The sequence below is a fragment of the Acomys russatus genome, chromosome 1, assembly GCF_903995435.1.
Source record: "Acomys russatus chromosome 1, mAcoRus1.1, whole genome shotgun sequence".
In the NCBI taxonomy this organism is placed as follows: domain Eukaryota; kingdom Metazoa; phylum Chordata; class Mammalia; order Rodentia; family Muridae; genus Acomys; species Acomys russatus.
The window spans coordinates 47,570,990-47,596,969 of NC_067137.1; the positions used below are offsets into that span (position 1 = coordinate 47,570,990).

At 39.2% G+C, this 25,980-nt stretch overlaps 1 protein-coding gene across 1 annotated transcript in view; it reads right to left on the bottom strand.

Annotated features, from left to right (window-relative positions):
• Positions 1-25,980, bottom strand: part of Hdac9 (histone deacetylase 9) — a 792,898-nt gene that overhangs the window by 222,966 nt on the left and 543,952 nt on the right. The window contains exons 15-16 of the mRNA XM_051144941.1: positions 21,357-21,477; positions 15,940-15,989 (exon numbers count right to left, since the gene is read on the bottom strand). Of these exons, the coding sequence (XP_051000898.1) occupies positions 15,940-15,989; positions 21,357-21,477 (171 nt within the window). The remainder of the gene's footprint in view (positions 1-15,939; positions 15,990-21,356; positions 21,478-25,980) is intronic.

Below are 25,980 nucleotides of genomic sequence, written 5' to 3' on the forward strand. Positions count from 1 at the left end.
CAAAGCTAATGGTCTGCAAAGCCACACATGATACAGATTAAGCTACCTGTCCTGAATGGATGTGATGGTATTCAAACTGGAAAGGGAATGGCTTAGAGGAAAAGGAATTTAGGCACCATCTCCTTTGTAGAATCCAAATGTGGCCTGTTGATTTCTTTTGGAGATATTGCCAGAGTTAAATACAATACTATCATGCCCATTAACTAAAGGGGTTTCCTGTGAGGTGGGCATACATAATGTGGTACACGCTTGCTGCTCTGACACCTTGAACACTCCATCCTGCAAGCTGGGTAGTGAAACTCCTCTCGCAGTGTTAAGCCCTTCAGTGAGCCTTTGCTGTTCTGTTCTGCTGCTAGGGCCATAGGCATGTCTGAATAATTGAGTTTAAGCTTAAATAACGATCAGATGCCCTTTGAAACCTACTGACAGACACCAGACTCAACAAAGAAGCAGAGGTTTTTCATCACAGTAAAGACTTTGCGTTTGGAGTCATGTTATAGAACAGTTAGCTGCAAATGAAGTTAAGCATCTTTTAAACTTTTGCATTCCCCCAGACAGTGTAATTCTTTTAAAACAGCTATCTATTGGGGGCCTACTACATCTGCATAGAGCAGTTTGGTTTCGTAAAGTAGAAAGTAGTTCCAATGTTTTTAGATTGTTAGAGTAATTCTTTCTTGGTTTAACACCTAACTTATTTTTTTTTTAACTTTTAACTAGCTTATTCTGTTTTAAGTCTTATATGTTAAGTAAACAGACAGCTACATTCAAATTTTTCTTTCCTTATTTCTTTCTCTTTCTCTTCTTTCTTTTCTTCTTTCTTTCTTTCATTCTTTTTTCTTTTTGTTAAAAATATTACTTTGTTTCAAAGGATATTTGAGAAGTTTAATATTTTTCTATCCTGAACCCTTCACTCTTAGGGCTAGATTCAGAAACACTAATAGTTTTGTTTCTAGCTATAAAGACAGAAGGGGTGGGAGTAGTGAGTTCATAGAAAGGAAAATTTAATTTATTAGCAGATTCAGTTGAAGATAATTAAGTCAAATGTATCATCCCATAAATAGCTTTGGGCAGCACCTCACAAGTCACTGTTAATGCTGGGGCACCTCCTAAGTGCTGAGTTTTACCTATTTTAAGACTACAAAATGAATAGTTAGTTACTGTTGTAAGAGAAGAAACCGAGTTTTAAAGAAATTAGGCATTTTGAACAAAGATAGTTAATAAATAGCATGGATTTTTCTTAAGTGTGCCTTGGCCATCAGGTTGGTTGAATACTGTCTCTCTGACACTGAACTCCTAAATGTATCTGCATTTGGAGACATGGTCTTTGCAAAGTTCCATAAAGTTGGATGTATCATAAGGGTGTATTGCACAGTGACTTATTTCTTTATAAAAAGAGACAGCATAATGAACACATATGAACAATCAAAAGAACAAGTGAGACACAAGAAGACTGCTACCTGAAACACAGGTCAGGAGCCTTCAGAAACCATACTTGCCAACACTCTCATCTTGGATTTCTCATCATTTGTACTATGAAGAAATAACTTTCTATTTAGGCTACCAGTTGCAAATACTTTGTTACAGCAACATTAGCTAGACTGAAAGGTGAATATATATATATATATATATATATATATATATATATATATATATATATATATATATATATATATTGCTTCTTTGCCCCATAACATCCTTAACTATATCATGACAGTGATGTTAAGTGCCCTAAGCATGGGACAGACTGTGGCTGACTCCTAATCATCATATCTTTAGGACTTGATACATAATAGAGACTTAATCACTTTTGTTAAAAAAAAAATGAACTGACAAATGTGAACAAAATGATCTTATGCTCATATTTTTTAGGTCAGGATTTCATTGCAACTGGAAATCTACAAGCCATTATCAAAACATCTCTTTCCTGCTCGGGTTCTGCAACCCATTTGTGATTTAGGGAGGGGCTCCACTCTCTGCAGTAGTCAGTACAGGCCTGGACTTCAACTCTCACTTGCTCGTGCTTTGTGTTTCACTTGTATGTCACATGACAGTGGCTTTTCAATAAGCCACCTCCACCGTACAGTACCTACATATCTGGACACTCTGTTGTCAAGCGTCTTCCATAAAATGTCTCTTTCCAGTACTTATTTTTTCTAAGGAGACAGACTGCCTGGAGCACAAGTCAACTAGATCCCCATTAGGGAGCTAGTGGGACTCTGCTATCTGATCTCTGAGGAAGAAAAAAAAATAACAATCTATACAATCTTCAAATAAGGGTGATAGTCATGCCCTGTGTGAAACTTAGAGACAATAACTGTTCATGTCTCACTTTGCTTCTTTAGAACAGAACCTAGGGCTAGAGCAATTAAATAGTCTACTGGCTCATACTCTTCAGAAGCCTGACCCTTAAAGTAGGGAACCTACTTGGGTAGCAAAGCCATTACCAGACCCCAGTAGTGAAACATGCAGACTGTGTGGTCTCATCCAGTCATGCTGAACTGGACTCACTGCTTTGGAAGCAGTGACAATTCAAGGCTTAATTCATACAGCAAGTTCCTGTGTGCATCTGTACTATGGCTGGGGTCTCCGAAGCCAAAGCCTATTTTCTATTACCATGGATTGCTTTTCCCCTAGTGTCATGGTTTTCATGGCGGACCATCTGCTGTGTCCAGCAGTCAAGACTTCTCAAGGGTAGGTGCCCGCCAGTCCCTCCAACACCCTTCCCCCTCAGAGTTGGACCTATTAAGTGGGGATCAAATGGAGTGGAGGTGGCAGCTCTAGGGTAGAGAGGAACACTGCATTACTACCCTACACCATCACATTTGACCCTCAGGACAGTCACGCAATGAGGAAGGCTTGCTTAGCTCTGCTTCTTACATGCAGAAACTGAAGCTCCGCTCACTAAACTAATATTCAGCAAAGCTCATGTGTTACCCACTTTTCACGATAGCAGATTGGAAGAACATCTTGAAAATCATCAAACTACTCAGGAACCATTCTGCCATAACTTAGCTACACTTTAAAGCCATGTGAGACCTCTTTGATTCAAAGTGACTGTCATTTATTTTCTTCTGTAGTGTGATGCTGAGAGTCATAATCCTGGGCCAAGGAATCTCGTATTTCTCCCTCTACTCTTATACCGCCATCTCTGCAGCCCGTGATGATGCATGTTCTTTCCTCTCACATGATGCAACACAGAAGCTCTTTAGTACATACAGCCATGTCATTTTGGATGTTCTGTTGAAACCCCAAGGCTTTTGGAATGGAGCTGAGAAGGTAGTGTGTGGACAAACCCACATAAGGGTCTCACTTTTGATCAATGCTAAGGGGGAAGACATGACTGGCAGTGCATTCCCTTGGAATCCCTTGTGGGTTATAATGCCCATAACACTGTAGCTTCTTTAGCCATAGTAAGATGAAGAAGAAATAGAGCATCTATGGAAGAGACCTTGAGGTTCCCAGTACAAGCATGGAGAGCACAAAGGACCACTGACTGATATTCCATATGGAAAGAAGTCATGAACTTCTGCTGACACTGGGAGGCAAGGGAACTACCAAGAGCCCTAACAACTCAACCACAAACCACTACAAGGAAGATGGAGTGTTTTCTGGAAGCTCCACTGATCTTGCATGCATGACTTCTAATAACTCTTCATCTTCATCTTCAGAAAAATATCCCTTTGCTCTTTACTGGCCAGGAGTAAAGGACAGAGTGTATTTGCTTTGGCCATGGGGATGCATCTTGACACTTGAAGGATCCTTGCTTGTGGGTACCAGTAGAGTTACACGTTTGTTAAACAAAATATAAAGGGTTCTTCTAGGTTAATGGGGCCAGGCCAGGAATCTGAGCATCCCTGTCTCATTATTCACAGTTTCAGCAGAAAAACTAGCCAGTCCTGTTAAGACTAAGTTAGAAATAGAGCCAAGAAACACCATTTTATTGTTTTCTTATCATTTTTTCACCTCATCTGACATATATACATATACCGTGTAAGGGGTACTTCATAATATGCTAATCCTGTATTCAGCAGATGGCTAATGTTATGGCTCTGTTTTTACAGAGAGCAGCTTAGTAAAATTAAGCTGACTCAGTAGGTGTGTGGAATGAGATTCCCTCTGCGTCATCTCAGTGGTTTGGTCCAAGGCATAGATTTCTCAGTGTTCAAGTTAGGGTTGACATGCCATGTGCAGACTTGCAGTTCTTTCTAAGCCCAGCTGATGATGCATAGATTTAGCACTTCACAGGGGTTTTAATAAAGAAGAAAATGCTCTTGGCAAAAGAAGAAAACATGCTTTTCTTGTGGCTAGGAGTATTTTCATTTGGGAAGGGAGTGTTGACAGTCATATGAGGTTAAAATTATGGTGAAGTATAGGAGTGCTCAGTATTGGGATTGAGAGCGCAGAAGTCAGACCACCTTTCTTCCAACACCCACCTATTTGTGTGAATCAAGTAAGTGGCCTCTCCGAACCTTGGGGTCCCTTTCTGTAAAGCACTAAACCTTTATTGCACCTTTAGGCATAAGGTGCCTGGGACTAGTGTGCAGACTCACTAGACTGAAGTGGGTTTATCAGTGGAAGCTCCATGTACAATAACTGCTATACTCTTCTGTGAGGCTATGAATTACTCCAGTTTTTCAAACACCAATATATAATTCCTAGGATTCTCTGTAGATCCACTTACTCTACAACATTTTACCTATCCCATTCTTGATGAACGAAATAATCACCAAAATCAGTTACCTGGGCACACAATTCCAGCCAAAGCTGAGGATTATCAGTTTACTTAGACAGAACATAATCCTAAGTGACTCAGTCAAAAACTTTACTAATAAAAGCCCTAAGATAAAAAATTCAAGTGACACCACATGCTGGCAAGGATATGGAGAAAGAGGAACACTCCTTCATTGCTGGTGGGTATGCAAACTTGTACAACCATTTTGGAAATCTATCTGGCGCTTTCTCAGAAAACTAGAAATAGGATTTCCTCAAGATGCAGCTATTCCACTCCTTAGAATATACCCCAGAAAATTCTCCACCACACAACAAGGACATATGTTCAACCATGTTCATAGCAGCCTTATTGATAATAGCCAGGACCTGGAAACAGCTTCATTGTCCCTCAGTTGAAGAACGGATAAAGAAACTGTGGTTCATTTACACTGTGGAATACTTCTCAGCTATTAAAAAAAAAAAGGAAATCCCAAAATTTGTGGACAAATGGATTCGACTTGCAACGGTCATAATGAGTGAGTTAACCCAGAAGCAGAAAGACTCATATGGTATATAGTCACCTATAAGTGGGCACTAGCCCAAAAGGCACATCCCACAAAAGTCTTCACTTACCAGGAGATTGGGATAGATGTAAGGACATCCTACTGAAATGCTAGGTAAGAGAAATATAGGAGATAGGGAAATAGAAGGACCCAGAGGGTCCTAGAAACCTACAAGAAGAACATTGTGATGGGTGGATTGGGGCCCAGGGGGGTCTGCTCAAACTATTGCACTAACCAAGGACAATACAATAGTAAACATTGAACCTTTACTCTGATCTATCCAATGGACAGGACATTCCCCACAGTTATGTAGAGAGCAGGGACTGACTTTGACATGAACTCTGGTGCCCCATATTCAACCACCTCCCCTTGGTGGGGAAGCTTGATGGCACTCAAAGAAAGAATAAGCAGGCTGCCAAGATGAGACTTGATAGCCTGTGTCCATATAGTGAGGGAGGAGGTCCCCCTCGGTCATAGACCTAGGGGAGGAGAAAAGGGTGAAAGCGGAAGGGAGGGAAGAATGGGAGGATACAAGTGATGGGATAACAATTGAGTTGTAATCTGAATAAATTAATAAAATTGAATTTAAATTTAAAAAAGGAAAAAAATAAAATAAAATCCCAATATAGAAAATATTGAGGTTAAAGACTGGCTTCTGACAGCAGAGAGTATTCCTAAAATTCAGACACCAAGATTTGTGTTCCATAGAATATGTTCCTACAAGACAAAGTTAGAGAAGAAATTGAGAAGTCTGGAGATGGATAGATGGCTCATGGTTACGAGCACTTGCTGCTCTAATGGAGCACCTAGGCTCAGCTTCCAGAGCTCATGTTGGGTGGCTCATAAATACCTGTAACTCCAGAGGATATGATTCCGCATACTTTTCCATTTTCCACAAAAACCTGTCATGCATGTGGTGCACATACATGCATACAGGTACACACACACACATACACACACTACTTATTTGTTTATTTATTTAATTATTTTTAAAAAATTAAGATGTTATCCCTTAGGCCATATAGTAACCTAACGAAATGGGCCTGTCAGTTTCCCCGCCTCTTGCAGCTCAGGTATAAGTAAGAAAGGGACAGTCAGAGACAAATAACATCAAAGCATAATACAGTGCCATTTAAGAAGGCACAGAAGTACACATTTCATTATATGACTTGCAAATGTCAGGGCATTTGCATCTGATTTGAAGATGAGCAGACATTAGAGGACTGCTTGTAACTTCAGCTTGACAATTTAAGAAAGAAAAGGTATACAAATAGCAGTCTGGGAGCCTGGGAACCCCAAAGCCCCCTCTCAGACACTGGGGTCACTCATACAGGCATCATAGAGCCCCGTTACTGCTTTCTACATCTCTGGATGTCCAAGTAAGTGCAGACATGTAAGCACTTGCAGACACCCCTGGCCAGATCTTTAGATATTTTAGGGATCCAAGTGTGCTTATCAGTCCTTCATTCTGGCCCAGCACACCCAAATCCAGAGATCCCAGCTAGTCTGTTCTGAAGAAAAACAAGCCTCCTATAGTTGTCCATAACATCACAGTGGAGATGGGAATGGCTTCCCCAGAAGTCTGGGTACTTAGGGCCCTTTCCACAGCTTCTGAGTTCTCATTGCTCCTATAGTATTCCCAGTAGAAGTCTCTATTCTCTGGAGTCCTTTTTCAAGACACACACACACACACACACACACACACACACACACACACACACGTGATCTCCTTCCTACCCTCACTTTTTAAATTTAAATAGTGAAAAAGTAGCACTTTCCCAGTATAATTAAGTTCAGTATTCCACCATGCAAGACTCCACCACATCTTGTTTATTTGCTTTTCTCCATAACGTTCAAGACACACACACACACACACACACACACACACACACACACACACACACACACACACGTGATCTCCTTCCTACCCTCACTTTTTAAATTTAAATAGTGAAAAAGTAGCACTTTCCCAGTATAATTAAGTTCAGTATTCCACCATGCAAGACTCCACCACATCTTGTTTATTTGCTTTTCTCCATAACGTTCAAGACACACACACACACACACACACACACACACACACACACACACACGTGATCTCCTTCCTACCCTCACTTTTTAAATTTAAATAGTGAAAAAGTAGCACTTTCCCAGTATAATTAAGTTCAGTATTCCACCATGCAAGACTCCACCACATCTTGTTTATTTGCTTTTCTCCATAACATTCAACACACACACACACACACACACACACACACACACACACACACACAAACATGCATCCACACATGCATCCACATACATATACATGAATACACACACACACTTACAAACACATGTGCATACATACACTTACATACATACACAGGAAGACACACAGTCAGACATACAGGCACACACACGCACACACAGATAGACACACACACTTTAACTCATATGTAGTCATTGTTTATCTCCCTTTTTCACTAGTCTTTAAGTTCTATTAGAATTCTTTCTCATTTTAGTTTTAGATTTTATATTTTTGGTTGTGAGCCTAGACTTTAATGGCTGAGGCATCTCTCTAGCCCTAGTTTTAGATTTTAAAAGAAAACACCTCTTTTTATGTTAATTAAAACAGAAGTTTTGTTTCATTAAAATTGTAAAATACAACACAGAGAGAAATCAGAGGAGACCAGGTGCACTCAGGATGGTTTGGCTGTAGGCACAGAGGCAGACCCCCTCATGGTGCCTCACTATTATATATTTCAATTTAGTTTGTTACAGTGTTGGGTTTCTGACACTGAAATTCTTGGAGATAGAAGTATGACAAAGTAAAATTAAGAGTTTGACATTTTCACATCTAAATAGCAAAGCTGAGTTGGGCCTCAGTTTATCACACAGGGAGATGTCCTAGGATTTATCTGGATACTTCTATTTCCTTTGTTTGCTTTTAATTTTTCCTTGGCTTGCCATTGTTTCTTGAGATTCAGAAGTAGTAATCAGATGTTTTCATGTTTAGATCTAGTAGGTATTTTTAAGGCAGGGTTTCTCTGTGTAGCCTTGGCTGTCCTGGACTCACTTTGTAGACCAGGCTGGCTTCAAATTCACTGCCTATCTCTGCCTCCCCAAGTGCTGGGATTACAACCATATGCCACAGAGCCTGGCTCCGTATATGTTTTTAATTAATTAATTAACTAATTTAATTAATTACTTGAATGAATATTTTGCCAGTGTGTATGTAAGTGCAACATGTGCATGCAACAGATTCTCTGGATCCAGAGCTACAAATGGTTGTGAACCAGCAGGTGGGTGCTGGGAGTCAAATCCAAGTTCTGTGTGAAAAGGCCCCTGCTCTTAACTGCAGAGCTATATCTCCAGCAATGCACTGTTTATATTTTAGTTTATATAAAAGTTAAAATTCACCATTCCAATTTATTTGCAGCAGCCACAAAGTGTCAAACTAGGTTTATTTTGGTCACAATGTTTATAAAATTTCAACTTTTACAGCAAACCCTAACTAATGTTACAGTGCCCATATCCCACCACGATTATTGACTGTGCACAATGAGCATATTTATATAATCCTAGAGAAGCTTTCTGTCCCACGAAAGCCTTCACGTACCAGGAAACTGGGACAGAGGGGAGGACATCCTATTGGGACTCTAGATGAGAGAAGCATGGGAGAATAGCAAAGTAGAAGGATCCAGAGGGTCCTAGAAACCTACAAGTAGAACGTTATGATAGGCAGATTTGGGCCCAGGGGTCCCGCTCAAACTAAGGCATCAGCCAAGGACAATACAGGCGGTAAACTTTAAACCCCTACCCAGATCTAGCCAATGGTCAGAACATTCTCCACAGTTGAGTGGAGAGTGGGGTATGACTTTCTCACGTACTCTGGTGCCTCACATTTGACCATGTCCCCTGGAGGGGGAGACCTGGTGGCACTCAGAAGAAGGACAGCAGGTTACCAAGAAGAGACTTGATACCCTATGAGCATATACAGGGGGAGGTAATACCCCTCAAGAACAGTCATAGGGGAGGGGAATAAGGGGAAAATGGGAGGGAGGGAAGAATGGGAGGATACAAGGGATGGGATAACCACTGAGATGTAACAAGAATAAATTAATAAAAAATGGTTTTATAATAAATTGGTGACAGTAGATGCTACAATAAAAAAATAATTTTTGCTACATTTTTAAAGTCAAGGGCAACATGAGCTTTTGGTAGAATTTACAATGTGAAACAAAAACTAAATAATTTCAGTAAGACAGTGTTGTCAATTTTACTTTTTCTAAGTGCTGTAGATACCCTACTAGTAGTATCATTTGTACGATTCTTAAAGGTAATGAAAATGCAAAGAGAATTCGAAAAGGGAGACAAGGAAAAGAGATATAATAAAACCATGACCGATCTTCTTGTGCCTGATGGAAGGGGTCATGATGTGTGTGGATGCAGCACTGAAGGGACGACATATAGTTAAGTTCAATTCAAGCACCGACGGCAAGCCAGCTTTGAGCTTTGATCACATCAATGCTAGGGAATAAACATTATCTTGATTATTGCATGTGAGCAGCAGATGCCACCATATTTCTCTTTCTGCTGATGTAATAAAAGGCACTGTGCTTGCGGAGGGTAATGGGGTGGGAAGAACACATGATGAAATATCTGATAAAAGGAAGAGATTCCTCCATCAATATCAAAGCTTAAGGAACATCCAAATGTCTGGCATATTTAAACACTAAGCACTTTAGGGGGTTGGGAAAATAGAAATTCTCTCCCAATTGACAACAGCTTGGTGCAATTGTCGGTAAGATGGAGTGTCGTTATGGCTGAAGCAGTTACCGCCTGACTGCTTCCCCCACTCCCCTGCACTCATACCTGTCTCCTATAAGCAACTGACACAGTCACGACACAGTGCTTGGTGTTCTCGGGATTTAGCTCACGACTGTTTGTGTAACCCCTACAGCCACCTTCCTCCTTTCCTTCTTTGGAAGCCCTTTTACCTGTACTCCCACAGTGCTTTCAACCTAATCAGGCTACCATAGGCCCAGAGTAACTGAAAATGTATTTTTTTTATTAGCCTTTGCAATCCTGGATCCTTTCCACTTTTTAGTCATCATCTAATGGCACACATTAAACCTTCTAAAACATCAGTGCTATCTCAAAGAAGACAATTCTAAATAACAGTGATAAATCCCATTACGGAATGATTTTTTTTTTCTCTTTTATTAGATTTAACTGTATGTCCATTCATTTGGTCACTAAATCATTCTTTAGTATTGTATAATAGAAAGAAATCTCAAAGGAGCCATTCAAATGATTTGCTATAGATATTTTTCTCACAACTATTGGGAAGAATAAATGCAGTGAAATAATACAGCAGTGTGGTAAATAAAAGAAACAAATCTAGGCATGAGGTGCAAAATGACAGATTGTCAGGTGTTCTGTTGATTTTTGTGATGGTTGTGGCCATATATATGTAAATACATATATAAACATATATGTACATTTGCATATAAATGGGAAGAGCATACATATCAGCTCTGGGAGGAGGAGAGAAAATTTAAAGTATTTCATGCAAACCTGCCTCTGTTCAGTCAGTATTATTAGCATCACTGGAACGTCTGCAGCAAACCTCAGACCAATTGAAATGAGCTTTCAACCCAATCACCCAACACACCTGTCCTTAAGTAAAATAAAACAAGACAATAAATAAAATAAAAACAATATCAATAAACCTGTAAGTGTGTGTGTGAGACCTGGGTGCCATCATATAGATTACAGGCAAAAATAAAAGTTTGTAATAAAAGCTGGATTGGTGTTCCCAGAGTCAGAACTCGCTGCTAGGCAAGGGGCCTCAGTTTAACCTCACAGTGCCCCACTTTCTGGCCCATCAAAGAACAGTGAGTGAGGACCAGATTCTGCCTATGCATTGCAGCTCCTCTCAAGGTCCAGGGACTCGCTTGCTTCGTCTTTTCCCAGACCTTCCTCTTCCCACCAAGGGCCTGAAGCTGCCCAGTGACCACGGTTCTTTTCTGCGTCTTGGCACTGGGGGCCGGTCTATTGTAGGATAAAAGTGGAATTCTCTGCTGTCTGCAGGGCCTTCCCCAGGGAACAGAGCCTGAAGCCCAAATGTATATAAAATCATATCCTGTTTGCAAACATCATATTCCCTCCGCTTCTCACTAATCGGGTCCCATAAACCCCAGCACAGATTGAGAGCCCGTTCCTCATCGAAACAAATGCCATAAGCTCCTTTCTACTTTTACAACCATGTCAAAAAATAATATTGCCTGCCAATAGTGATGTGATTGGAGTTGCCTCCTCTGAGCCATAAAAGAAGCGCAGAGTCTGTTATCAATTTCTCTAAGTGTACCGGGGGAATTATGGGTCGATTCAGTTCCAAGTTATAAATGACAACTCAAAAGCCACAGAAGCGTTTGAAGCTGGGAGCTGATGACGACATTATCATAAAAGCCTACTCGTCCTTGCGTTTGTGGGTTTCCCCCCCTCTATCAAGTGAAGAGGGGGTAAAATAAAGCTGAGAAATGACTTCAAGATTTCTTCACACAGCAGCAGGTCACATGGGATGGCCAGGAATATGATCACTATTTTTAGTGATGTGCCCTGAGGAGAGCAAACTAGCATGGCCCTGCTCTGGCTATTGTTTGCAGCCTCTCTTAATGATGTATTTGAGTATACAATGACCAAGGCTCGGGTTTGGTGAAGTGTTCCTTCAGATGGTGGGTTTTCTTGCAGTGGAATTCCTTCATAATTAGAAATGAGTCATGCCCTGGTAACTGAAGAAAATGAGACTCAAACACAAAGAAATTTGGAAGCCTGCATGCTTCTGGAGAGTGCATCCTCCAGCATCCTCAGAGCTGCTTGCCCATGCGCTGCCTGGCCAAGATTCCAATAACTACAAGCGATTCTAGAAGAAGCTCTAACAAGAAGCAGAGGCTTTCTGATTTCATAATGCTGCAGATCATCTCCTCAAAAGCCAATGAATCCATCAGCGTTCAGTAGCTACACATTAAACTTAGAGAGAGTGAAACTGAGTTCAAAGCAGTGACAATTTGCAGTAAGGATTGGAAGTCTATGGAATATTTTTGAATTGAAACCAGTGGGTCTATCTTGGATTATTTGAACCAGAGGAATGTTTTCTTTTTTAAAAAAACCAATTACTAGTTCAAGACCTCCATGGTGCATCCATAATACTAAACTAAGCTACTCCAAATTCATACTGTCTATCTTTTGCACATACTATGTCTGTGCTTGCTTGGAGGTTACGATACAGGTTGGTTCAAAGCCAAAGGACACAGAGTTCCTCCTTGGCCTGCATCAAAACCAAAGATCTAAGGAAGCAAAATGGCTCAGGTATTTTCAAGAACATGATCTGGTTCTTTCTAAATAACAGCAAGAATTAACAATAATAACTGTAGGCTCAAGATGGTTCATTGGGTAAAAGCACTTTTGAGTAACTTTAGTGACCTAAATTCAGTTCCCGGAATTCATGGTGAAAGGAGAGAATTAAGTGCCCAAAGTTGTTCTTGACTTCCACAATCCTGCCTTGAATCCCTCCCACCCCACGTACACACAAATAACAGACAATATTTAAATTTAACTGCACAAACAGACAAAAGCACTGACTCATATAACTTTGTCATAGCATCAAAAAGTTAAAAGTTTGGCCCTGCTATATGTGTGCTCATGTCTACACGTGCATTTGTGCCTGACATGCATGTGTGCACTCACATGTAGACACACATACACACACATCCACACACACATGCATACACACACACACACACACACACACACACACACACACACACACACATTTTCCAGGGCCTACACCGAAGCAGTGTCCCTCTCAAGCCCTCTCCAACCTTCTCCAGGGTTAACAGGGCCACCTCACCCATGTCATCATCTCTGCTGGGACCACCCCAGTCAGGGTTATGTCTGGGATAGAGACAAGAAGGTATTCTATGGCTCCTGGTGTACTCCATATTGGAGATTCAGAGCCAGCCAAAGCAGCCACCACCCACTCTTTAGGTATTTTAAAGAACTTACTGAAGTCATTCTTGCTGAAGATTAAAATTAAGCTAATTTGGTATAAGTTTGGAGGGGTACGTAGGGACAGTGAGCCTCAGTACATCCCAGGTTGTATTTTGATGAGTAGTCTCGAGGAGCCATGTGTAACTAAGTGATGCGCCATGAATTAAGTGTACATGCCCAGGAGTAGGTTTCATTGAGCACCATTCTTTTAATAGCTTTGATTTTGTTCCCACCATAGTTCCCATGAAATAGCTTTGTTTCAGCTTTGCCCCATTTGCAGGTAAGCCCTCTTTCTCCTAAAACAGCCACTTGGGATATTACAACATACTGGCAAAGGCAATAAAAACCATTTCGAAAATCATTTATCCTCTGCTTTTTAGAATGATCCGGCAAGCGCCCAGCACCACAGGGGTTTTGCTACAACCAGCCAGGACTAAAGTGGGATGATGCCTGTTTTGTGTCAAGGATCAAACAGCTAAAGTCACTAGTGAGTTGCAGAGAAGGGGCCATAGCAGGCACTGTGAGGCTGGGGGGATGGAGGAGTGTCAGAGGCCATCTGGTAACGATGAAGCCCATGGAAGGAGTTGCAAAGCTGCTTCATAGAGTCTAAATGTGAGTGTGCACATTGGTACTTGCAGCCCTTCGCCACAGGATGTGTGATTTTAAAAACTTCATGCCACTTACCTAGAGATTCCATTTCCCACCTGCCACAAACGGTGTTAGTAATGATGACTGTTTATGGGCTCCAGAGTTGTGTGTGATTAAGAGCACCTGCTGCTCTTCCTGAGGACCCCGGGTCAGTTTCCAGCACCCACATGGTGGCTCACAAAAACTATGTGTAACTCCAGTTTCAGGGGATCTGAAGCCTTCATTTGACCTTTTAGGGCACTAGGCATGTATGGTATGCATAGACACAGATGCAGGGACAACATTCATGTACAATCTGTGCACATTTTGCTGGCTTCCCAGAAGTCAATTGTGATAAAGTACCCACTCCAAATAGACATTGGCTAGTGCTGGTATTTTAATTCCAGAGAGGCAAGATCAGAGAACAGCATGTTCCTAAGTTAGGCATCATTAAAATGATAAGATGAACAGAAATATATGGAAATTTTCTATGTAAGACTTAGCCATAACAAAGAATTGTCAAAAACATGATGTTTGTTCTCTCTTCAAAAATCCACAAATTTTACTTGATTTAAATGCCTTAGTCCATGAAAACATACCTAGAGTTATGCTACAGAACAAAGGTTTATTGCTGGTAAGTGTTAACTTTAAGTAGATTTCAGGATATTGGGTTTGTTCTAAGCATCCACAAAAACATAGACATCTTTCTTCATATGATTTTGGATCTGAACAAATCTGTCCTTGAAATGTGATATACGTATCCTGAGTCAAAAGGCTTTGTTAATTATTGAAGGCAAAAACAATCTCAAGGGCTTCATAATGTGTCCTATAATGCAAAGCACTTTGTGCAAGTAGTCTGTTCTGTTTTCACTAGCTATACAATGTATATGCTTAGCTGGAGAAACTCTATGGAAAATGGAGTTCTACTGCAGAATTACTTAAAAATATCTCCCAGAAACCTTCCTCCAGCCACACAAAAGCCTAACAATGCTGAATTCAAGAAATGAGTTCCTTATCACAGAACTTGAATGGAAAGGCCTCACACTTGGCATAGTTCTGTGTTGTCATCATTTCAGGATGTCTAAATCTGTTTTGAGTAGGCAGTTTCAGACTTAGCATTAAGCATAGTCGGCCACACAGTCCTTTCTGAAAGGCAATCATCAATACAACTCCAGAGATAAATTAAGGGAGATTTTTGTAAGTTTGTGTCATTTAAAAGCAGAGGCCTGGTGGCACTCAGAGGAAGGACAGCAGGCTACCAAGAAGAGACCTGATACCCTATGAGCATATAGAGGGGGAGGTAATCCCCCTCAGGAACAGTCATAGGGGAGGGGAGTAAGGGGAAAATGGGAGGGAGAGAGGAATGGGAGGATACAAGGGATGGGATAACAATTGAGATGTAATATGAATAAATTAATAAAATATATTAAAAAAATAATGAAAGCAGTAAGTAGGACTCAATGATAGCTTTCTTCACCCAGCAGCTGATGGAAACAGAGGCAGAGACCCACCGCCAAATGATAGACCAAGCTTGAGGAGTTTTGTGGAAGAGTCAAAGGAATAATGGGTACTGGAAGGGTCAAGCATACCTCAACGAGACCTATAGAGGAAACTAACCTGGGCCCATGGGGGCTCACAGAGACTGAAGCACCAACCAAAGAGCATGCAAGGGCAGGACTTAGACCCCCAAACATATATAGCAGATGTGAAGCCTGGTCAATGTGGGTCCCCTAACACTGGGAGTAGGGGCCCTTTCTGACTCTGTTGCCTGCCTTTGGGTCCCTTTCCCCTAGCTGGGTTTCCTTGTCAGGCCTCAATGGGAGAGGAGAGGCTTGCTGCAACTTGAGGTGCCAGAGTAGGTTGGTATCCCTTGGGGACTTCCCCTTCATCGAAAATAAGGAGAGGGAGAAGTGGGGGGAGGGGGCTGGGAACAGGGTGTAAAGTGATGAAAGAAAGAAAGAACAAACAAAAGAAAGAAAGAAAGAAAGAAATTCATACTTACCCCAAGTCCACCACAAGGTAATGAGGAAAAGAACTTTCGAGAATCATCACCTGCATAGTAGGAAGACAGGAGACATAAATACCATGAATATTTGGTTCTTACATTTTGGGTCTTTATAAGCATATGCCACATGTAGTCATTACTTCACTTATTAGAAAACTACATAAAACATAGACCAACTGGAATTAATTTTCAGAATATACTGCTTGTTTCTATAAAGTACAAACTCAAAGCAAAGAAAATAAATAGAAAAAAAAGCACATATAGGATTAGTCACCTCACATGAACAAGTCTTGTTTGTGGTACAAAAAAATGCTTTAGTTCATTACTCCTAAGGGGCCTTTTGCAGTCCAAAGTGAAGACCCTGGCCTGAGCATTGACCAAAACTTCTCCCTACTCCTTCCCCTGCAGTGGTTCCGCACACCCTCCCAAGATTACAGAGTACTTGACTCGCAGTCACTGAAGTTCCTCTCTTGCCTAAGCCTGTGCTGAGTGGGTAGTCATGAGTTCTGAATTACACAAATGCAGGGTGGGCTGTGTCTTCCACCTGCCCATCACTACCTCAACTGCAGGTAGTTTGGAAAGAAACTGCATTTCTTGTTTTGTTTTGAGATAAAACTTCATTCTGTGTTGCTCTCTGCCCCTCAACTCACTTTGTAGCCCAAGCTGCCCATAAACTCAAAGAAGTCCACTTGTCCCAGCCTCTAAGGTACTGATCCACCATGACAAGATCAAAAGAACTTTAAAACTAATACAGCAATACGGTTCATTATCATGTAAAAAATTGCAATTCACGGAAAGTAATTCAACTGTCAACTGAGTATATTTTCCAATATGATAGTCCAAATCACAAGGTTTATAAAAATAGGTACTGCCATTAACAAGTTCAAATACAAAATATTTTCTCAACTGTACAGTCTTAGGATCTTTTTATTAGTTACTTTATTACTTTATGTGTATGTGTTTGGGCAGAACATTTGTGTGGGCACCACGTGTGTGCTTGGTGCCCACAGAGGCCATTAGAAGGCACCAGCTCCCCTGGAACTGGAGTTACAGGTGGTTATGAGGCATCATGTGGGTGCTGGGAATCTAAACTGGAGTCTCTGCAAAAGTAGCCAATGCTGTTCGTTATCATTTAAAAAAATTGCAATTCATGGAAAGTAACTCAACTGTCAAGTGAGTATATTTTCCATTATGAAATGTTTAAGCCACAAGGTTTAGGAAAATATGCATTGCCATTAATACTCTTATTCACTGAGCCACCTCCCCAGCCCAAGAACATAGTCTTATTTTTATACCCTAAAAATATATGTGTATATTTACATATATCATGGTAGAGGTATCTCAAGCTACCTAAGATGGAAGATCAAGTACATCATAGATCTCTCTCGTTTTAGCAATTAAAAAAAATATGTAATGCAATAAGAAGGATAATATTTCTGCGATCTAATGATGTAAATACAAATAATGTCATATTTAACATATATACTGAAATATTAATTGTGATTATTTAATTAAGGTAGGGTGCTCATCATCATTGGAACCAGATACAAACTTCCATTTTACCTATGTTCTGCTGATGATCAATGAAATGCCAATTAAAATAATTAAAATTGAAAACTGGGTTTTTTGTTTTGTGTTTTTGCTTTTTTTAAATTTTTTTTTTATTTTAATTTTTTTTTTTTTTTTTTTTTTTTTTTAGTTTTACATATCTGAGTGCAAGTCTAAAGAGCCTGTACTGCTGCGCTAGGGAAAAAAAGCTTATTTTGAAAATGATAAATTTTATAAGCTGATTCTTTTTAATGTAATAACTGACATGGAAAATGGTAAAGAAAAACGCATGCATAAATGCAAACATATAACTAGGTAGACAGATTGCTCCCCTCAATAAAACAAAACAAAACCCTAGGGTATAGCTCAATGAGGGAGCACTTGCCTAGAGTGCATGAAGCCTTCTGTTTACACCATAATGTTAAAATTGGAAAACTGGCACCAATAAAAGGCACTTCAAAACAGAACAAAGCAGAAAACTTGAGGAAACGAGAGATGATGTGAGGGGTTGCAAAGCATGGTAACCTGACTTCAGACCTCAGAAGAACATAACCGGCTCTTGCAATCTACCTTCTGGCCACAGTGCCGTTGCACAAAACTACTGGCACACATAAACATGTGAGCACGCACACAAAGAAATCAACACTACAGAAAGGCAAAAAATGTTAATAATATTATTCTTAACAAGGTTACCCATGTGTCCCTGAATATTTTGCAAGGGTCAACCCATATCTGAAATGTGAATTTAAAACATTTTTAATATCTGAACTGATAAATTATGAACAATTAAAATGTTATAATTTAATAAAGTATTTTAAAGAAGTAACCCTAAAATGATTAAGCATTAAAGGAAATAAGGGAAATAAACTTATTTAGTGATGTTTAAATTTTATTTAGTCGTATAACAATAAAAATAAAGTAAATGACTGATAATTTTAGCTTAGTTGGGAAAGAAGTTTTTAAGTTACTTCACTTATTGAAATTATTGTTTAACAGCTCTATATTAACTTTTCAGTGGATTGAACTATGACTAGCCATGAAGTAACAATGTCTACTAGAAACTGCTGGAGATGATATTTTCAAAGTGTCATTGTGCCACTGTGCAAGGTCCAGAGTATCTAAAGCGATAAATGGGTAGTCCCTTTAACATCTAATAGATGTCCTTCAAGATACAAAGACTGGTCAGTCTGGTCATACTGGATTTTAGTTTAAATCCTTCCTTCTAATTCTAAAACATAATTATAAGGGGTCTAGTATAAATTTTGAGTTAGAAGTGACACCTCACATATTGTTGGGAAGGATTGGGGAAGTCCAAAAGTTGCATGGGAGAAAATGGAATGGATGAATGGGACAAAGCGTGTAGAGTCTGAATTTCTACAAATAGAGCAGCGTCCTTCTGGTCTATTGGAAAACAAAGAATCACAAGCTACAACAATCTAGACGCTGCAAAGAATACAAAGCAATCTTTTAAGAGAACCCGGCAATCTACTGCAAGCTGGAACTGAAGGTGATCAGTTGCCCTTTTCATTGGCCAGACAAGCTCAGGGAATTCTAAACCACCACCAAACTTGATTATAGTGGCTGACCTCACATCTTCAGAGAATGCAGCATCGCTATGCTACCTGATCTAGAGTAATACATACTGAAAGTGTTGCCTTGATCACTGAAAGAGAACTGTAATTTGTAAACAAAACTGTCATGTTGTCCAAGTTCAAGCTTCACTTCATTAGTAAATATCTTTGTTCTTAAATCTTGGAATGGCGGTTGCTAGGGAATTTCATGCTTACTGTTTACTCTCTGAACAATTGTAGTGTGTGTTCCAATGAAACCCCAAAGCATTTAGTCTTTTTTTTTTTTTTTTAGGTTGGTATTACAGCATTTATTAAAATAATGCCATGGGTTAATAGAAACAGCAAAGAACCAAAGAACTAAAATGCAAGCTATGTAAAATCCCAACTAAAACCCAGAAATGTCTAATGTATCATCATTCATCAGCTAACTAAAAGCCCGAGAGAGACAAGACACCCAATATAATAAAGTACTGCAAAACAATTGGCAATTTTCAGTTATCAAAATTGTGGATTTTGCATTTTGTATCCTTTTCTCAATCAAGAAAAAAATTCTTTTGAATGTTATATAACATACATATAAAACAAGATAATTGTTACACGTTTATAATGTATTTTTCTATCTTGTTTTATATGTATGTTATAAAGCATTTAGTCTTATGACTGGCTCAATCATACTCTTGGGGCACAGGAAAGAAAAGGGGGGAAGTTGAGTCCTATTTTTAAAAAGTGGACACATCTGTTTAAATACTTGAGTATGTAGGCATCATAGAATCCTGAAAATTAAAATGTTTGGGATAGATGAGCTGTGGTTAGTTAGATGGAATTATTCATGTTAAAATAAGAACAGTTATTAACATACATAGCAAAAGAAAGCACTTATGAACAGCATCTGTATATTCTGAGTATGGTTTTCTCCAAAGGAACAAAGAACTGGGTATGATGCCAGGCTCTGCTGAGGAGGGAGGACCAAGAGTTCCAAACCAACCTGGACCAACAGACAGAATCTGTCTCAAGAAAAAAAAAAAAAAAAAAAAAAGAACCAAGAAAAATTATTTAAATTATAGATGCTTACGTTGATCTGTTTATATTTCTATATTTTATACATAATTTTAATTGTCTTAATAAATTGCTTAATCTAACCAATTTTGAGCAATATTCTTTCTAAAAACTAAGGAATTTTTATGCTCTCCTTTCTGCTTTTGTCTCCCCTCCCACCCCACCCACCACACCTATCCTGATCTATACACAGGCAGGGACACAGACCCAATAGGAAAGCACATGCTCATGTGTTTAGAGAGGCTTGCCACTCCTTAGGAAGCCCAGGCATGAGTTACAGGGGAGAACTGCTGTCCTCTCCTTGTTATTTCCCACAACGCTTACCTATCATATGTCATATACTTGCTCTAAACTACTTAGGGCAAGTTAACATAAACAATTTTGTAATAATATTGAATTAGGTAAGAAAGTTGGATGATTTGAGACTGGTTCAGTGGAATTCTTCAAAGGAAAGAGGCAAGTTTTAAAATGTTTCTTTTAAGTTAAAACTGTAAAATACAATTATTTCAGCATGTGTTTCCAAGTTAGGTATTGTTATTCAATTATAAGAGGTTATGAATAAAATACAATTTCCTACTACTGTTTTGCCACTAATATGTTCCAAAAATATCTATTGTTTCAATATCCACATTTAACTTCTGCAGCTTAAATTTTATTTTAAAATCTGATAAATTTTTAGGGAAAAACATACATTGAAACAAATTACAATCATTAGTTTTCTACTTGCATCATTTACTGTAATATTTAATTCTCATAAGTATGGCCTATATTTAATGGATTACATTAAGACCTCCTGTCAGTTTCCATTTAAATCAGGTACTCTGTTATCTCTGTGTGTTCAGCTCAGAAGCAAGAACTGAAAGATAGAAACAAAGGGGAAAGGGGAAAAAAAAGAAATTTCCATAAAGAATGTGAAAATGTCTTACAATGTTACCATTTAAAGGTATACTCAAACAAATTTGGTAGCTCACATATTTCTACATGTGAAGACATACCAGATGAACATTGCTCAAAGTTAATTTAAAAACAAGTATTATACACTCTGCAGTGTCACTTTCTAATACAGAATCTGCACGGGTTTCTATTTTACACAACTCATTCCAGGCAGCAACTGCTGGAAAAACTGATTTTTTTTTTTTTTTGTCACACTGCTTGCCAAGTATTTTGAGCTGACACCAGCGTTGACTAATGGCAGTGCTGGAATGTGCTGTTCTCAGTAGAATGGGGGCCTGTACAGACCTAGCAGTGTCCTGGGGTCCAGCTTCTGTCCGTCCAGGGGGCTGGTGCCATATAGCAGTGAGTGATGTTCAGAATGAACAAGCTGTATTTCCTCCAGGCTGGCTTTTCGACCTTGAATTCGCTGAAAGAAAACAGCAGAAACCTATAGTCTTTCACTGACAACACTCAGAAGAAAATGAGACCTCAAGGTCACATTTAAGATGATTAATAACAGGCTCAAATTCATCATGCAAGAATGTGACATAGAATTGCTTGGTAAGGACCATAATAAAATTTGGAAAATGATCTTATACAAGATTCAGATAAACAGGCACCTGATGACATAAAGCTTAATTTTTTTCTGGCATAAGAATAAACTTATAACAAAGAAATTAGTATGAAAGTATCTGCTTCGGAACAAATAGGGCTTATTGTTTATATAATATATAAATTTATTACCCTCTGTTGTTACACTGACCTGAAGATGCTGCTGGAAGAAAAATGAGATTAATACCACTAAACTCGAATGCATTACATTTTCAGTACCACAAACATGACAATTACTTCATGTGTGCCTTTCATGATAGCTATACTCTAGACCAACGTTTCTCAAAGTGTATCCCAAAGAATACATATAGCTCAGGGTCTGATTATCAATGGCCTGTATTGAATCAGTGTAGAGATTTGTAGTCAATGCTTAGGATCTTATAGGACACTTTGACAATAATTTTTTGATTTGAATATAATGAAATTTGATATGTCCTCGATTTCTACTTCACTCTTAAAACATTTCATTTAAAGTATTGAATGAAAATATCAGTGCCAGATTTTCAATTAAACAAAAATATGTACTGCTGATAACTTAAGGCTAGACTCACTCAATAATTATAGGCAGGCTCAGGAGGGAATTTCATTCATTTTATCAAAGAGCTTTTGCTTCATAATTGTCAATATTGAACATTAATTTAAATATCAATTAGCCAGCATGTGGTCTTCCTGGCTACATTTCTCACTTAGTGTATCCATGTACCAGATAACATTTGTTCCAGACTATAATGTTAGTTCATCTCCACTTTTGAAGATGTCTGTGCTTCCTGCTTCCTAAAACTACATGATGTTAATCCACACTTAGAATACACATAACCACATGGAAGCAGGAGGTGAACACTGAAGCATAGCACTTGGTGAGGTCCAAGAAGAATCCATGCTGCAGAGGCAGAAAGAAGCGCCAGGTTCTGCAGAACCTAGAAGTCCTTGGAAAAACATCTCTTTTGGGAACCAGGACAATTCCATCCTGTGTCCTAGGTGTAAGGCAATGAGGCTGTAGCCAGGCCAGTTGGTGTTGATGTATGGTTCACTGAGAGGGCATGCTGGAGAAATGGCTGCATGGTGACACACATGTTTTACTGTGCAGGAGGCAGAGTTATGCTTTTGTCATTAAAATAAATGATCAGGTCACAGTTAGGGAGGAATTGCAAGGGCCACAGAGCGAGAAAATGATGGGGAGCAGAAGGCTCTCAAGACCATCTTTATGTCCCAAATAAACAAGCAAATACTTCAGAAATTTTCCTTATCATAACATTGAAGTTCTCCATGTAATCCAGTTTATAGTTATATAAAACTAAGGATATACTCTAGAGAAATTATTCCTATGTAAGATGATAATTCCAATATGGAAGATTAAGGAAATTTGATAATGAAAAGACGCAGCTCTCATCAATTAACAAACATCTTATAGAAGTAGGTGAGTGCCTAGCAACCATGAGATTTGGAAATGCTTAGAACAGACCAGAACCACCAAACATAACAAGGAGAAGGCCAACTGATTAAGAGGAAGGTGAAAGTCAAGAGCTCAGAGACAAAGTTTTACTAGAAGATTTCAGAGGGTGGAAAGACCTTGCTCACACACACTGAAATCCTGGTAACTGTGGTTGCATCATCTAAAACTAGAATGAGCAGAACTCAGCAGGCGGACTGACAGCCAGTTCTTCCTTCATCATCATGACCACAAAGAAAGGAAATAGCATCCTGTCCATGGACACCTATCATGTGTGTAGATACAGCAAATCACCAACACATTAAAAAATGTAATTATTTCTATTGTCTTTAGAGCATAAGTGAACACAAGACCCACATACCAGACAAGTACTCAATGCCCAGATTCATACACAGCACTCTTTGCATATTATATTTTGAGACAGGATCTTACTGAGTTGCCTAGGGTGGACTTGAGCTTGCAAAACTCATGCCTTAGCCTAGAAATGCAGGCCATGCTATCAATGTCAATTCTATAGCTGATATATAGACACAAGTTTTGAGTACTATACTATCCTAACCCCATACCATGGTCTTCCCTATCCTTTCTCATTAGAACCCTTTCAGGTCTACATTGAATTTATCCTTGTGGTAAAAATATTAAACATCACCGATAATGTTTTTATGGCTAGTCACATGCATTCTCATACTATATACTCTATGTTTGCCTCTACTTTTTTTTTAATTCTTCAACAACTCAAATAGCATTCTAGTTGAATTCCCAGTCACACACCCAAACAATAATTTCTAACAGGATTCAGGATTCATGATAGTAGACAGTCACTCAAGTGATGAGAGATTATAAAAGGACACCTGCTGAATTACACTCATCCGTTTGGGTAAGGTTGGCAATCAGGCAATAAAGATCCATCTCCACAGTTCAGCATGACTTATTTTGAGTTTCCACTTCTATAATATATTCCTGCTTCATTACTGAAATACACAATTGTTTATAAGTTTTCATCTTGATAACTCATTTGACACAAATGTTGGATCAACTATCTATGTATTTATGTATCTATCATCTATATATCTATCTATGTAACCTACCTACCCATCATTAGAAAATTAATTGCATTCAATATTAAGAAGTAGTCACTCTTTTTTATTGTTTGTTTGTTTGTTTTCTTATTGGAGATCTCAGTATGGTCCCCCAAATCGCCATCACCTTGCCACAGCTTCATAAATTCTGAGAAAAAAAGGGATACTCCCCCAAAGCCACCAGAAAGAGCTGATTTACTGACAGTCACCATTGCCTCTCCAGCTACCAGAGAGACAGAAGCCGTGGAAGCCATCCTGCGACAAATTTCCCCTCCCTCTAGAAGAAACTGGAGAAAGAATATTTTGAGAGTTGTGTCTCAGGATGGGAACTTAGTTCACAGCCGAGGTCAGAGTCACCCAGATGAAACTTTATTCTTTGTGACACTGTCGTGAGGCTCTAGTGTAGTCCTCTCTTCTCGTGCCTCACTTTACTCCCAATCAACTTTCCTCTCATACTGATCTCCAAGACTTCTCATTTTAATTTAGTTTTTCACTTGTTTAGCCTTAAATGTAGATATTTTTATCACTTCCTTTCTCTTTCTATTTCACATGTGCCCTTTATTCTCCATTCCCTCCCCACCCGAAGATGCTCCCAAGAGTCAAAGATCAAGAGCATAATGAATCACAAAATGGGACAAAGTGCTCTGTTTATCTTAATTTGGGGAAATGCCAATTTTCATTCTCAGGGAGAAACTCGTCAGAAGGATGGCTATGCAAACTCATCTGTGATATTCTGACCCAATGGAGTTTTAAGAATTCTGAGTACATTGGGACTTTTAATGCATCCTCCATGGTATGCAAACATAGGCCTTGGATCTTTGCCTATGTAGGTCAAGGAATAAGTACATAAAGCTTTTCTTTTATCTATCTAATAAGGAACACCACGAGGAAGCCTTGTGTTCACTGTTCCTTTATCATGTTGTGTCTTGCCTTCAGGCAGTGGCCACTGAGCACCAGGAAGGAGATAATGCCTGCCGAGGATCGACTCTGTGATTGTGAGTATGGCTAGATTCAACACAGACCCAAGGCAGTTTCTATTCATATTGGAAGTTTGAGTAAAGTCATGTAAAATTACCATATTATTGAGTCTCACAATGCACCATGGTTCTTTCCTAAAGAACCTAAGTCTTTCTGAAATAAAGCCCCTTAATGCAACATGATTATAGAAGGAATGTTCTGAACATGATCTACAAAGTCATACTGTGACAGGATAAAACAGGGCCTGCCCACACCCACCCACACACGGAGCGCACACACGGTATAGATTCATATTTTTTTCTGCCAAGGAGCAGAGAAAAAAGGAAACAGTTCTATTCCTTCCTCTCCTGTGTTCAAAGCCTGGATTGAAGCCAGTGTCCTAATCAGTTCTCATTGGCCCTGGAGGAATCAGAACCTTTTGTAAAATATAATAAAGGGCATAAAATCATGATAAAATGCATGAAAAAGCAGTGCCTTTGGTTAGGGAACTAGGAATAATTTGGCAGAACAGATGGATTGCATTGGTTTGGTAGTACTGAGCACATGAAAGGGCTCATTCTGTGGCGGTTCCAAACGAAGAGAAAATGTCCAACTTAAATTTGACAAGTCAAAGTACCTGCCTTCCCTGGGGGGAGGGGGGATTCCATTTTCTTTAATCATTTTCAAAGTAGTAACATATTAGGCAAGATTATCTCCTGAAGTATCTCAAATTCTAGGAAGACTTCCTCCATTGTTTGTAAACAGAAGGATGTGCTTATGCGGGTTTTTCCCCCTCAAAAAATCCACAGAGCTGCAAACAGCTAGAGTTTGG